A 12608-nucleotide genomic window follows, 5' to 3' on the forward strand; every position below is an offset into this window, starting at 1 on the left:
ACTTCGTTAATGCAACGCGGCAGTCGTCTCGTATTACGGAAGATCGCCAGCCACAACAGGCCCTCTCGCAGCAGGGTTACAGAAAACCAGGCGCTCTGTCGCGTCTGAGAGGCAGTGGTTATGAAGGAATGCAAGCGTTTACAACGACACGCATTGCGGATGTCACTTAAGTTAATCTTTGTGGGTTTCTAGTTTACTTTCCTCTTCGCAAACATCAAGTGCTGAATAAGTATCAGGAGACGACCTTCTAATTCTTTTTTTTCTAATTTTTACAAATAAGGAATCAGTTAATCGGTTATCAACACGGAGCAATTCACGACTGGCCATGATCAGGCCGAAACCAACACGATATGGTACAGAACACCTACAACCGACGTGACGCTTTACAAGCTCACATGTGTAGCCAGATAGCATTAACGCAGGGATCGCGATTTGCATAGTCAGTCAGCTCTGCGACGACACTACACGCACGAACGCTGTTTTAGCTCAGTTCACGACGGGATCCGGCTTTCTATTCAAATCGCGCACGTTGTTATCATATGTTGGTTATCTCCAGCCTCTTCCTCGCCGTCAAATTTCCCACCTCCTCTCTCGGGCCTCTCTGCGCACCATACGACGCTCCGATTGGATGACGCGTGTCACGTGACCCTCTTTCCGCTCGCCAGTTGGCTGACGCAGCTCGCCGGCCGGTTCAGTCGGGGACCGTTGCCTTCGCCCGCGTGGATGTCAGTGGAGCGAGCGTGAAAAAAAGCGTGCTGGGCGTTTCGTCGTGGTCCGCGTTCGCTCGCAATCGTTTCCGCGAGGCCTTTTAACGAGTTGTGCTCTTCTCTGTGGATTGTTGCGAAGCCACACCTTGGGTGTTTGACGACTACTCCAACAGCACCGAAGCCGTGAGTGAATGCGTTTGTTTGCACCCGCGTGCGCGCGCGCTCTCGAATCGGGCTGAACTCGCGTTTGGCTTCGAGTGACAGCTCGGTCGGTGACATGCAACGGTTTTAGGGGGGGGGGAGAGCCTTAGGCCCCCGGCCCTTGCATTTATAGCGGCGGGCGTTGCCACGCGGGCGTTTTCGCTATTGTCGGCTTCTTTCTACCTCGGGTATCGCGACGACCTAGCCCGCTGCCTAAATGCGAACACCGGGAGAGCTGCGTCGTCCCGCATAGTAGTCGTTCTTCCGCTCTATGCACCGGCGCTATGCAGCGCGCTCGGTGAGTCATACGTGGCCTTCCGTGCGCACTCCGGGGCTTTCCTTTCGTTTTGCCGGAGTCGCCGATACCGTCGCGCTATTATACCCCCATCCTCGAAGCGGCCAAGGTATGCAGGTGCGCTATCTCTGCATTGCGCGGCTTCTCTAGGCCACCGCGGTGTCTGATTCAACGGAACTATTGTTACGCGCGCGCGAAAGATAAGGAACAGTTGGGGTGAAATGTCGGTCGTGTGTACTCGTGTATGCGCCTTCGCTGAAAAAAAAAAAAAAAAAAAAAGAAACGTTTGGTTCTCGATAAGAAGCCTAAATTTAGTTCAACCTAGTTTTCGTATTTGCGCTGTCCCCGCTCAACGAACACGCGAACTTGAAACTTGTTCTGCGCGTATAGGTTTGTTTGCGAGCCCTACGTTTACGTTCGCTGGGTCTTATACTGCCAAAGAACAGCGGAATGTATTTTTGTTCGATACGCGTTTGACATTTCATTTTGTTAGCGGACTTCCTGCCGTATCGGTGGTAATTGGAGCCGTCGGGAGCCGCATATATTGCATTTCCGTGGCGTCGCGATAAACTGATGCCGAAAGAACGCCAAATATTTTGATACAGTGCGCTCGTATCGCAGTATCGGTTTGACGTGCTTCTCCCATAACGAGATTGTTTCACGTGTGCACCATGGCTTTGGTATGCGTACTGTTGTCGCCGCATTCCCGAGATAATCGAATGCGCTTCGAGCGCGCGTTCCATTTTTATTCACTCCCCCTTTTACTCGTTCGCATGGAAAGTTGCTGTGTCCCGATTCGTTTTATCGCAGCTAGTGCAATTGTATAGCTGCGTCTTATCTTCTGACATCCGCTGTAACCGCGCATATATATTCGAGATTACGGGCATGTTTATAGGTGCCGTTGTCAGATGGGAATAGGACTTGGCACCCGTAGGTACCGCGCCCCAGAGCTTACGTGTACTCATCAACCCAGCATCGTTCGGTACATTGACCCCGGCACCCCCCCTACCCGGGTTGACTGGGTGGGGGCTTTGGTTTGGGCCAACGGTCCTTCCCGGACAACGGGGCCGCTGTAGAGCGGCACTAATATTTCGCGCTTCACACAGCCATGTCGGTCATCAGGGACATGAGCCCATCAGACCCCTGGAGTGCCTAAACGGAAAAGATGTCAAGGCAAACAACCATGGAGACCACAGAAGCCGTCCGCGGCACAGCGCACTCTGTTGCGCCAGCACCGGTTCCAACTTTGTGTTCCACTGAGACGAACGGAAACACGTGGATCGACTGGCACATGCTGCCCAGTCGAGTGACCTTGGAAGCATGCATCATAACTTAATGGAAATCTTTCCTCCTGACTCATCGAAAATCACAGCAGGGTGAGCCCACACCTCGAGAAACTTCTCGCCCAAGTGATGGCGCTCCCGGGTGAGATGGAAACGGACTTCCTTCCGCGCTTTTCTGAGCACTTCGTGAAGACCCGGCGCCCCTCCCCCGAAAACCGCATCACAGCGTGCTAACCAAACTTGGTATGAGCACTCGACAAGAAGCACGAACTGGTTGACCGCCTGCTTAGGCAAAGGGTGCAGGAAGCGAACGGTCTGAAATGGAACGCCTGGGAGACAAAACAGACTAGCTATTCGTTAGAGAGCAGCAGAAAGTAAACACTGCGGGAAGATATGAACTGTATCCTCTCGACCACCGCAAAAGGGGCACACTCCACGAGCCGGGATGGCTGTGAAGGGTCTGTAGCTAATCGGCAGACAGCCCCGCGCCAGGCGGTACATGAACGTAGCTCGCCTGGCGTCAAGGAAGCCTGCCGTAATGAGCTTCCAGCTTGGTCTGTGGAAAGACAGGTCGTACCTTTGGCAATGCGGGGGGAGACATAGGTCAGTGACTACTTGTGTGCGAGAGGTTTGCGCTATTAAATAGCCGGTATAGGGGGCGATCCCATATATAACTGCTGCATTGACAGCCAGCGAACATATAGGCGTGACGTATATATATATAGCGTTTATGATTCCGTCAGCATGAATTGTGTAATCGGGTAGTCGCAAATGTAATACGTCTTTGGTGTCCGAAGTAACTGTTACAGATGCAGATGGGAGCCAGAAAAGGGAACAACGTACCGGAGTAGTTTCGGAATTGTTCGCGTTTGAATTTATGCTGATAGTAGTACAGTCGTTCATACTGCTGTCTAGAGCGCTGAGTCGGTTCGTCGCGATGCCAAAAAAAAAAAAAAAGTCGTTGTCCTTGCATTACTGGCCGGTTCATGATAGTGACCAGCCAGTAATGGTGGTGGTGGTGGTGGTCAACACCACCACCACCATTACTGGCTGGTCACTATCATGAACCGGCCAGTAATGCAAGGACAACGACTTTTTTTTTTTTTTCGACTGGTGGCCAACACCACCACCACCAGCCGAATCCATAAGAACGGCAGGTTCAACACGGTGATCAGCCCGGTACCTTGAAGGTATCGGGGCTGTGTTATCTTTGCCCAGCACTGCCGCACACTAGACTTTAGTGTAGGCAGCTGTACGAGTCGAGCGTATTGTAAGCCTATTTCGGCTTGACATCACATTTCAGGGTCACATTTCGCGCCCACTGCAGGTAGAAGTTGTCGTATAGCGAACTCCCATGGCCCATGTCTTGCGTATATAGCTGTTCTTAATGCTTGCAAATTTCGCAATTTGATCACCTAACCTTGTTTTATGTCGTACTCGACTGCGCTTCCCTTCCCTTGAAGCAACCCATTCTGTGACCCTAATCGACCAGCGGTTGTCTACGCGTTACGTGACCTGCTAAACTTCACTTAGGATATCAGCTACATACGTTTGCTCTCTAATCCATGCAGCCCTCTTCCTTCTTCCTAATGTTCCGTTTTACGTTCCATTGCTCGTTGCGCAGTCCTTATATCCATAGCAAGTTTCACCTCTGTGGAATGCACTGATGAACAGGATAATGGAAGCTCCTGTTCACGACTTCAGAATGCCCTGCGTTGCCAACTTACAGAATGAAAACAGGATAACACGGCCTTATGCCGAGTTACACACTGTGCATAATTGAAATTTATTAAGGCTTTATATGAAATTTAGCAACGTTTATAATAACATATCATGTTATTGTTGCAATTAACTCAATCATAACTGACCAGGTTTTCTGTGATATTCCCCGGCCGTTGTGATATTCCCCGCCCTACACTGTAAAATAATTTACGCCCTTAAAAAGTGAAAAAGGGTGGAAATGGATCTGTAACCCACAGCCTTTTTTGGTGTAAGATTGAGTTATAGGCACATTTACACCCTTGTTCACTTTTAAGGGTTAATTGTCGTACAATGCACTGTGATATTCACCGTTGACCCGTCCCCCTAACTGACCCCGCTGTGTGGCAGCATTTTTTTTTTTTTTCCCTCAGTTCACTGTCCCAACGTCGGAGCGGCCCGCTGCGCGCCGAGTCGCGTACCTCAGGACTTCCGTTAAAGTTTCGCATCCATCCACCCACCGCTGCGAACTTGTGAACGTATTCCAGATCGATGACATTTCGGAATGTTTGCATGCGTGACTTGAAACTGAAATGGGCTTCACTGGAGTAGCAGGCACCCTAGCTGTCAGTTGAGCTGTCAATGCATCATTCGGGAACTATGTCCACTGTCTGACGTGAGAATTCACGCGTGAAAATTCACGGCGGGGGAGTGCCATTCCTTTCGTGACGTCCGCTTCCGACAGACCGAAAGTGATCGATGCTATTTGCTCGACTTGAGCGCTATGACGAGCCAAATTTTTTAGGTGAATGCATACATGACCTGCAGACACTGGAATGTGCTGTCCCCCCCCCCCCCCCCCTTTTTTTTTTTTTTTTCTGTTTAGGTTGTAGCGCGAACTTTTCCTTTTGTCTTTGTGTACGCCCAACTTTCGCATGACACGAGTCCGAAGTTGTAGGCTGGTTCCAGCTGGTCGGCAAGGGGAGCTATATATAGCCTTCTGTTATCGATTATGGTTAAAAAAAAAATATGTGAGAAAACCTGCGGCAGTAACTTTTTTTTTTTTTTTTGTGTGTGTGTGTGGTTAAGTTGCGGAAATTGAGGTCTGACATCAAAAGGTGGTTAGCTGGTTAAGTTCCGTGGCTTAACGTGGCGGTTACCTGGCATAAATTTGCACTCTGTACTTTGGATTACAATTAATTGTTTACATTGTTATGTGGTTCGAGACAATTAAGCCGTGCATTGCTGGTTGCAGTGGGCTGGTTTCAGATCCACTTTCCCACGTGCACCCATGCGATCCTGTAAATAATTAAACAGTTGGGCGTAGACCATGCATACCCAGCTGCTGACTCTGCCGTGCTTTTCGGTCGGTGTCTCACACCAACTTATTCTAATGAATTCTATTCCCGATTAGAGGACGCATATTCGCCTGCCGGCGGCTACCATTTGATTTCCCTACCGCATTAACCTAATAGTTAGCACCGTACGTGTCGAACTGAATGCAGCAACGAATATGTCGTCGCCAGCAAAAAGTAGCCTCCTTCCTTTTAATTACGGATATCCTCTCTGTACTACATTTCAATGGTAGTTTTTACCACTGCCAAATGTACGAGGCGTACACTGTCAGTATGCCTGCGCAGCGGAGTAAAGTTCCTGGCCTAACCGTATGATTAATGGCGGGATTATAGAGTTGTGTCTTTGCTTGACACATGATACGTTACAGCGATGCTTGACACGTTAGTTCCTTTACGAATGCACGTCGTATATCGCGAATTGAGCAGGCGCGGATGAACACATTTCGAGGAGCATGCGGCCTTCCTATTGGCTAAGGAGTCCAGCAGCTTCCACAGCTGCAAATACCACACTCAAAACGCGCTGGCTCAGGGTAGTACTGCGCTCGACGACGCTTATATTCACGAGATTTTCACGAGATTCGAGTTTCATATTCTTATATTCACGAGTTTGATTTTCGATCCAGCATAGCGTCGAGGATCGGCAGAAACTCGCTCGTTTCCCGACCTAATTATATATGCTCGGAATTAATCGAGAGCCCTCGCTTCGGTGTCACGGCTTTCATGCGCGCGAATTGCCATTAATTATACTTCATTGGCTTTGTTCGATCGTCGTTCTTTGTAGGGCGGTGGCCCCTGTTCATTGAAAACCGGTTGCGCGCTTCCATATGGAAGTTGTTCGGGCGCTGCAATTTTAGAGCAAGTGGTCGAAAGGCGCGGCGCAGGTTGCGATGAACGCACCGATTTTTTTTTACCGGATAGTCGACCGCCCACCTACCGCGAAAGTTCAATGCTTATTTTTTTTTTCTCTTTTTTGGCACTGAAGGGAAGGGATCGATCTTCCACAAGTCCTTTTCTATTGTAGTGCGCCGTACTTCTAAACATGTCCAGCTTTTTTCGAAAGATATCAAAGAAATCGACTGCGCTTGATCATCACCCCCTCCGGAATGTGTAGGCACCAAACGCGGCATACAATCAGGCCCGCGTCGTCTGTATCCTTTTTCGCGCATCCAAACACCAGAAAAGTTCAATGGAGCGCGCTAGAGTAACGCGACCCCTCACCGGTCGACGTCTTTCTCGCCCCAAGAGCACAGTGTGACACAACGCAGCGAGAAAGCAATTAACACGTTTCTCATTATTGTGACCGAGGCTCTGCAGCATGCCTCTGTCCGCCCATATTTCTATTGTATATTAGCATGCGAAAAGCAGCAGCAGCAGCTGTCGCCACCAATCGACACACAGTCGTCCCCTTGTTTCCTCCTGAAAGCTCTGAAACGTTGCTCATGAGCTCCTACTTAAAATGCGGCAACTAAAGTCTGCATTCTGCGCGGTACCTCGCCTTGCGGTGGGGGATTGCCGCTGCTTTGAGTTACGGACCACGATCGAGGCGACGGCTTGCTTCGTGCGGCCGACCGGCCACTGTCCTCAATTTGTCCGCCGCTCCCACATGCGTCGTTACAAATGGCTCTAAAAGAGGCGGAGGAGGAGGGGGGGTGGTGATGAGGAAAAGCGAGCCCACCCCCCAAATTGAAACAAGCGAAAAAGCTTATAATATATATATATAGGACGGAGTCGCTGGGCTGGAGGATAGTGTCGTCTGCTACGAGCGCTTGTCTGGCAGCGGCGCTAGCAGACGACGGCGGCGACCACGACGACTTGGGCGTGCGAGTTTGTGCGAGTTGACACAGCCGCGCCACTTGTCGAGCTGGCATTTGTCCGTTGACACTACTGGCGTAGCCACAAGAGTACTGAGCAGGCAGGGGTCGCGAGCGTAACGACGTGCACACATTGTTCGTCCGGTCTAACTCGCGCGCGCCCCTCGTTACGCTTCGTAGCGTCTCCGTGCAAGAACGCCACGTCCTGTGCGGTACTACGCGCCAAGGTCTCGAGCCGTCACGACAAAGAACACACACAAAAAAATAAATAAATAAAAAATAATAAACGTTGAACGGTATGCCGGCGAAAGATTTGCGAGTATGAGTCAGGGCCGCGGCCCCGAGAGACGACGGCGCGCCGGAATTGAGAGAAGTGTTTGCGCTTATTTATTCTGCGTTCCCGGCGGCATTCAATGCTGAAACTTCCTGTCAGTCAGTCTCTTGCAAGAGGCGTCTGTGAGGGTGAAATCGCTGTACACTGGTATGGCTTTTATACGTACGGGGTGACCATTTTTAGGTTTTACATAAATTTTAATAATCGCCCGTTGCAGATAGCATATAGTCCTGGGCCGGCATTTTGTAGCGATGCTTTTCCGATGCTAATGCCTTTTCGCGCTTGGTCAGTGGTCAGAGCGACGGTCCGCTCACATTATCAATGGGGATCAGCCGGTCGTGAGCGGTGGATAAGACTAGTCTAGAATAAAGCATAACGCATCGCTACAAAATACCGGCCCTAGAGCTGCATTATTTCAGAGAGCCGGACATTCCTTGCACGAGAAATCGAAACACATGTTCAACCAATATAAAAGAAGCGCTAATTAACTGTTTATTTATTTGCGGCACATATTGCAATTTACGAGTTCTCGCTGGTGAGTTTGCAAGGTGCATCTACTTGGAATGAATTTTCAGGATGACACCAGCTTGGAGATATGCGCCATAAAACTCGCCTTAAAAATGCAGTGTTGTTCCACTTAATTTTTAACAGAACACACTTTTATGCATTGAAGCACAAGAGTAACGGACGTCTATGTATTTTGTCCCACACTTTGGGAAATATCTCGAAACTGGTGTTGCCCTGGAGATCAATTTCAAATGGATACGTATTACAAGCCCGTCAGCTACAATTCGTAAATTGCAATATGTGCCATAAAGTAATTAGTGAATTTTTGTTCATTAGTCGAATATATATGTGTTGCGATTTCTCGTGCTAGTAATGTCCGCCTCTTTAAATTATCCAGCTCATGGACAAGTTATGCTATCTTCCATAGGCGACTTTTAAAAATTCTGTAAAGCCTAAAAATTATCATCCCATATTCCGTTCTTGTAAAAAAACAAAGGCAGCTGTAAGAAACAAGATAGAAATAAACAATTGCTGTCCTGGTTCATAAATCTGTCATCTTAAATGCATCCAATAACAATGGTGCTAAGAAACTCTGAATAGGATGTCATCTTGGAGGCTTGTTAAAATGACTCTGAATGCAGGAATTCCCAGCAAGGAAATTAAGGAAACAGGGATTTTATATTGGGCCAATTCATTTATTTCTGCTTGGACCAGCCAGATGGAGAAAAATGAATAACCTATGTGGATGTCTAGTAGGTCGTAGATGTTTGGCACTCAACTTGAGAGCCTTACTTGTGCACACACACTGGCATTTCACTTCAAAGAGATACCCACCATCTTGTTACGTGCATTTACAAGTCGGGCACCTTGCAGTTTTCAGTAGACAGGTAAAAAAAGTTAATGGGTCACAGTACAAAGCAGCCTGGTATACGTTGATGTATATTTTAAAGGGGCACTAAAGAACAACATTAAATTGAGTTAGATCGATATATTATTCATCTAGAAGTCCCATTGCTATACTGCTGCTGCTCCCCGGTTTGAATTACCCATGCCAAAACGGACGAGTTGACGTAATCCCCAAGTGACCTCCCTCTCTGCTGCTCTCTAAATTGGCCAGTGCTGACATCGGAGGAGAGGTACCATAGGTCAAAATAGGTGGCGCCACTCTGATTTCCCATTTTCATCATATTCCCACTACAAATGATAGCTTCGTTATTACCAGAAGTCTGATCTTTCAATCGAGCTCGGTTAAGGATTTTCATGTTATGGTTCTCTTACTTTACTCCCTTCAACAAATTTGGCGATCCCTTATGGAATAAGATATGGCCATTCAACAGGCCAGCTTCAATGTAAACCTACCTGCAAGTATTTTTCCCTGACAGTGCTCACAATTTCGCCTGGTGTGATCTCGTTTACCTGCTTAATATAGGCCTGCAAACTTTAGTTCACCGACTAGTGCCTCGGTTTCAAAACAAACAAGCAGAATTTTATATTGTACTTTATAAGAAAAGTAATGTACTTCATTGACCATACCAAATTAGTAATACATCTTGTTTAAGGACGTGCATTTTAATTATGGTACAATTTTTATTCACTATAAATTTATTGCTCATATTGCTCATCCTTTGGCTTCCAAGTGAGACCAGTTGGCACACTATTGAGTATTTCAATTGTCAATTGGGGTCCATGGAAACTCCGGAATAACCAATTTGCTGACATGGATTGAAGCAGTGACCCAGGCCCGTAGTCGGGAATTTTTTTCTGGGGGGGGGGGGGGGGGGGTCCACTTGCTGAAGGCCTTGACTATTTGAGGAAAGCACCTATTTTTCAGTAATTCTTTTCGGTAAAGATCAGTTTTTTTTTTTTCTGGGGGGGAGGGGGGGGGCTCAGAGCACCCCCCCCCACAAGTACCACCACAATGCAAAAGGCATTGTGGTGGTACTTGCGCCGCCTTCTTATGGCAATGCAAGACGCCGTGCGTATTAGTGGGGTACTTGCATCGAACAAGTTTATTCAGTGTATAGTTTCTGAAGCAGGTGATATCTGCAACACTGTCGCTGCAAAAGTCGGTGCGATCTAAAGACAATGCATTGCCTGTCAGTCTGTGCTGTTACAAGTTTGTTGCTGCATCTAAAGCTAAATCATCGTTAACAAAGTGCGTTTGTACCTTGAAAGGTGTGTGCCCAGGGCAATATTTTAGATGTGTGCCATTCCCCATCCCCCCCAGAATGCATGATTTTTACGTATCTATGTTGTTTGATTGGTACTGTTTGTATTATGGATGTTCAGTTGGTGCTGGACCCACAGTGGCATCCACTTAGTACTCATAGGTTTCAAGGTTTTGGTTAAACACAATGAGGTCCAGTTTTGTCTCGTTGAAAAACACAGTTGGACTCAATGTCATTGCCGTTTTGACTATACAGTCAAACCTCGATATAACGAAGTTGTACTTGCAGCGAAAACCTTCGTTATATCGAGAATTTTGTTATATCGAGGTTTCGTTAATTCAATAGAACTAAGATGGGGAAACAAAAATGGTTTGTTACATCGCAAATTTCGTTAAACCGATTTTCATTATATCGAGGTTTGACTGTAGTTCGCAGTAATCATTTTCAAAACTATGTATGATTGTATGGGTAATTAGACCTTAATATATGCCTGCAATCAGATATATCATTTACTGATAAACTTCGCTGTGTATTATAAAATTAGTGCCATTTCATATTGTCTCCCTAAGAAGTCTAATGCGCAAGTTTCGACTGAGTCCTGTGAAAGGTCACATTCAAGAATAGCTAATTGTGTTCAGTGAATGAAAAGGAAGTTTTAGTTTTTACCTTCCTTGTACGAATGCATGGGAAACACAGATTATTAGCCAACTGCTAAACATCTGTGTCAATCCATGAATCAAGCGATGTGTTAAATGAGCTATTAGATAAGTCATTTAATTAGTCTTCCAGGTAATTGTTTGATAGACAGGTTACTTACCATCACAGAAAACCTGGAACTTTCAGGGAACTCGTCAGTTCATCCTGGTTACTTTGAATCGGGGAAAATTGGTAACGACATCGGTTATGGCAAAGCTAATGATATGTTGGAAGGAAGCTAATTTTTTCAACTGAACCTACGTAATCCACAAATAATGGTGTCTCTTGCTTGTTACGAGATAGTTGCTGGGTGGCTGCATTATTGTGAAACACATAATTTAGTCAGATCTGAAAGTGCATTGCACAGCTTACTGGCAGTATTTGAAAATAATGGGCCGTCATAGTAACTTCTGGTGTCATATATGCTACCAGGGAATTTGAATATGCCAACATAAAGGACATGTACCTGATAAATCAATCAATCTATCGTGGTGTTAAATGTGCTACCATTGGGTAGGTGGGAGCATCTGCACCAATCTAACTCCACCTTGTAGTTGTCTACAAAAACTCATTTTGGTGAATCGCAACAGCAGTTGGTGTGATGTGATCTGCCCATAGGGCATCATTGCCCGATAGCACAGAATGCATGAGCTACACACTCCTGCCGAATTGTCAGTGGCACTGGCACCTTTCTTGCCGCAGGAAGCGGGTGGCATTGTAGCTCCCCGGCACCATGTCGGCCTCGCGCCTCGAGCAGATGAAAAGCCAGTTCCAGCAAAACCTGCAGCAGCGCAGTGGTCTTCCGCGGCCAACGCGGATCCCTGGACCAACTACTGCCACCAAGGCTGCACCCACTGTGAAGCAAGCCACACTTTCCTCGTCGCATGTGAATGGCCACAGCTCGACAGCTGGAGAGGCGGTTTCGCGGGCCAACGTCAACGGCAAGCTTCAGAATGGGAGTGTTCACAAGGACGTCTCGACCATCAGGAATGGTACGTTGAAAGGCGCTGAAGTGCACACAGATGCATGGTGCATCAGTGGTGTGAACTGAGTAGCAGAAGACATGTCGGACATGTGCTACTTCAAAGATAAAAATTTGGTGAGCACTGTGAAGGGGTACAGGAATTTATTAACTCTTTAGTTATCGCTAGAAATGTGCTCATTTTCGGTGCGTTTGTTTTAATGTTTCCTTTCAAGACTTAGTAGTTGCAACGTGATGCGTAAAATTGTGGTCTGATCACTGGTGTTTTGAATGGATGTAAAGCAGTAATGCTTGCTCACTGTTTATGAGAATTATTGTTAAAATTCAAGGAAGGTCCTCAAGAAACACGAATGAAAGTAATAATTTGCTATTTTTAGTATATGTACTGATAGTAAAAAAACCTAAATATACAAAATGTGCAGCTGGCTTCTAGTTCCCAACTTTTGTAAGTCGGAAACGCAAAAAAAAAAGAATTATGAGGATTTGTTGGTGTCAATAGTAGCAATAGTGAACCCCAAGCTATGCTGAAAAGCAGTAGCTTGGGCCAATTTGAATATTGGGAAGTTCCTAT

General features: G+C 46.9%; 1 protein-coding gene across 1 annotated transcript in view; it reads left to right on the forward strand.

Moving 5' to 3' along the window:
- The first annotated feature begins 676 nt into the window (after positions 1-676).
- Positions 677-12608, forward strand: part of LOC119458096 (uncharacterized) — a 31175-nt gene continuing 19243 nt past the window's right edge. Inside the window, exons 1-2 of the mRNA XM_037719911.2 lie at positions 677-890; positions 11758-12047. Of these exons, the coding sequence (XP_037575839.1) occupies positions 11789-12047 (259 nt within the window). The 5' untranslated portion in view covers positions 677-890; positions 11758-11788. The remainder of the gene's footprint in view (positions 891-11757; positions 12048-12608) is intronic.

Source organism: Dermacentor silvarum, chromosome 7 (assembly GCF_013339745.2).
Source record: "Dermacentor silvarum isolate Dsil-2018 chromosome 7, BIME_Dsil_1.4, whole genome shotgun sequence".
In the NCBI taxonomy this organism is placed as follows: domain Eukaryota; kingdom Metazoa; phylum Arthropoda; class Arachnida; order Ixodida; family Ixodidae; genus Dermacentor; species Dermacentor silvarum.